The sequence below is a fragment of the Poecilia reticulata genome, linkage group LG6, assembly GCF_000633615.1.
Source record: "Poecilia reticulata strain Guanapo linkage group LG6, Guppy_female_1.0+MT, whole genome shotgun sequence".
In the NCBI taxonomy this organism is placed as follows: Eukaryota; Metazoa; Chordata; class Actinopteri; order Cyprinodontiformes; family Poeciliidae; genus Poecilia; species Poecilia reticulata.
The window spans coordinates 4487485-4490028 of NC_024336.1; the positions used below are offsets into that span (position 1 = coordinate 4487485).

The 2544-nt window shown below is 38.0% G+C and overlaps 1 protein-coding gene across 1 annotated transcript in view; it reads right to left on the minus strand.

The window, feature by feature from the left end:
* The window catches only part of tesmin (testis expressed metallothionein like protein), a 29123-nt gene that overhangs the window by 21021 nt on the left and 5558 nt on the right, over positions 1-2544 (minus strand). The window contains exons 9-10 of the mRNA XM_017305145.1: positions 1945-2030; positions 405-476 (exon numbers count right to left, since the gene is read on the minus strand). Of these exons, the coding sequence (XP_017160634.1) occupies positions 405-476; positions 1945-2030 (158 nt within the window). The remainder of the gene's footprint in view (positions 1-404; positions 477-1944; positions 2031-2544) is intronic.

The window sequence follows — 2544 nt, forward strand, 5'->3', positions numbered from 1 at the left end:
TTTGTGTTCATCATAAGGGGTCTTCGGACTGCGCTTTGTCTGGTTCCTCACTTAGGACCTGTCTGCCTTGGGTGACCCTACCAGGGGCATAAAGCCCCAGACAGCATAGCTCCTAGGATCATTGGGACACTCAAACCCCTCCATCACGATAAGATGGCAGCCCAAGGAGAGGGGTTTAAATATAATACTAATGTAAATTTCCGATRTAGCCTGACACAACGAGAAGAAAATATTTGTCACACCTGAATAATAATTAAGAATAATTGTTTAAGACATGCATCACAAACAACATCTTCAGCTCAAACAAAGAGAGTGGGGGTAAGTGATTAGGTAAAAGCTAGCTTTCAGCTATTTTAGAGGTGAACACAATTAAAAGCAAGCTAGATGTAAGATGGTTGACTCACAGTTTGAGGCACCTTGATCTGGTACAGTGGCAGGGCTTCTTGGATCTCAACTCCAYCAAAGCTCCAACAGGTCTACAAGGGTAAAGGATGAAAGTCAACTTAAGTCAGTTTTAAATCGGCATCAATGTAGATACAGGCCAGACTCAGTCCTCTGATAAAAATGAACATTTGTGTTTTTTAAAGCACAAAGTCTCTTTTCAATGTAGGTGAGATTCAAATCTATCTCACCTACATTTGTCAGCCAGCAAACTGGCTGACAAATATCAGCCAGTTTGCTGTTTGTGCAGGATTGTCTTAGGGATGTACAGGCATGGCTGAAAGCAAATTTATTTAAAACCTAAATAAGGAAAAAATTGAGATCCTGGTGTTCGGTCAATGCAATTCGATGGTTGGACATGACAGTGAAAAAGCTGGGTGTGATGGTTGACTGCATGTTTAAATTTGATAAGCATGTTAGCATTATTATCAAAGCCAGTGTCTTTCAGAAACTGGCTTTAATCCTCTGCCTGATTTTGAGAGGGCATTTATGCATTCCATGTATTTACTACATCATGGTTAGATTAATGTAACTCTTTGTATTTATTGTTGGACCAGAGCTCCTTGCAGCAACCGCAGAGCATACAAAATGCTGCAGCCCGTCTGTTGACGAAAACAAGGAGGCGTAAATCTATTACCTCATTTTGCAGACCCTTTCTTGTCTCCCTATTGCTCTTCAGGTCAAATTTTTTTTAGGTTTTGTTGGTTCTAATGGTCTTTATTTGAAAGTAGTTTGACAAGAAAGAGGGTAATGAGAGAGGGGGAAGACATGCGGCAAATGTCACCAGGCCGGGAATCGAACCTGTGACCACCACCACGAGGACCAAGGCCTTAATGCGTGGGTTGTGCTTTGCCCCTGCACCACCCCTATCAGGTATAACTTAAGGTTTTATTGATTGTTTTACGTGTCTAAACTCTATGGGCCTATCTGAAGTGAACTCTTGTAGTCCTACAGTCCACCCAGAACCCTGAGATCAACCGATCAGCTTTTATTGCCTGTCCCTATGGCCCAGTAAAGACTAGAGGGGACAGAGTCTTCTCTGTGGCGTCACCCAGCCTGTGGAACAGTCTCCCTTTGTCTGCTAACATCTCAGTCAGTTGATCAGTTTAAGTCCAGACTGAAAACGCAATTACTGTCCCTGGCCTTCAACACCAGTTAAACAAACAAACAAACAAAACAAAAAAATAGTACTTCACTGATTCAAGTTTTTCTTTTTGAGAAATTAAGTATGCATTGGCTTTTATTCATATTTGTATTTTTTACATTTTATAATTTTCTTTTCTAACCAAACTTAATACAATTGTTTTGTTTCATCACTTTGGTCAACTGAGGTTGTTGTAAATGTGCTGCATAAATAAACTTTCATTTTAGGCATGCATAAAAAATGCATACTTTTTTWWWARRAWKKYYWWWWWWWAWWWWRSMAAAAWWRKTWWWRRAAAAMMRKWAWTTTWWTKKYMWTTTYMWKRWTWWTWWTTTTWWAAAAAAGCTTTAACATCTTACCTCTGCAGAGAGGTCTGAGGCTGGATATTGGTTGTCTGAACTCTGCACTCATACAGAGAACAAGCTGTCTGATGGTTTTCAGGATGCTGAGGATAAATACATCACTAAATAAATGGATATGATAAATATCTAACCAAAGGTGTGACCAAGTCACTGTGTTGCAAGTCTCAAGTCTCTGTCCTCAAGTCAAGTCAAGTCTCAAGTCAAGACAGGCAAAAGTCGAGTCAAGTCTAAAGTCAGGAACCTTTAATTTCGAGTAATTTCGAGTCGTTTTTATTTTATTTTTTTATATAATTTGCAATTATACATAGAATTCAAATATTTGACCATTTGTTCTTTTTAAAATCTGTATTCATCTCAAATGATAGAACATGTGCAGCTGATCACAAAGTATAAAAAACATTTTTTTAAATTGGACCTCTTTAGTGCGCAGTTCTGTCAAACTTAATATTCAATAAAAAGTTTTCAAAAAATGAAATTAGTATATATGAAGTTATCACACGTAAACTCAGGAAGGTCTGGTGCATTTATTTTTCTGCTTTTATTTCTAAGTATGTTAGTTTCAGTCCTCCGTAAATATGGGCCAGATCTTCTAAACAC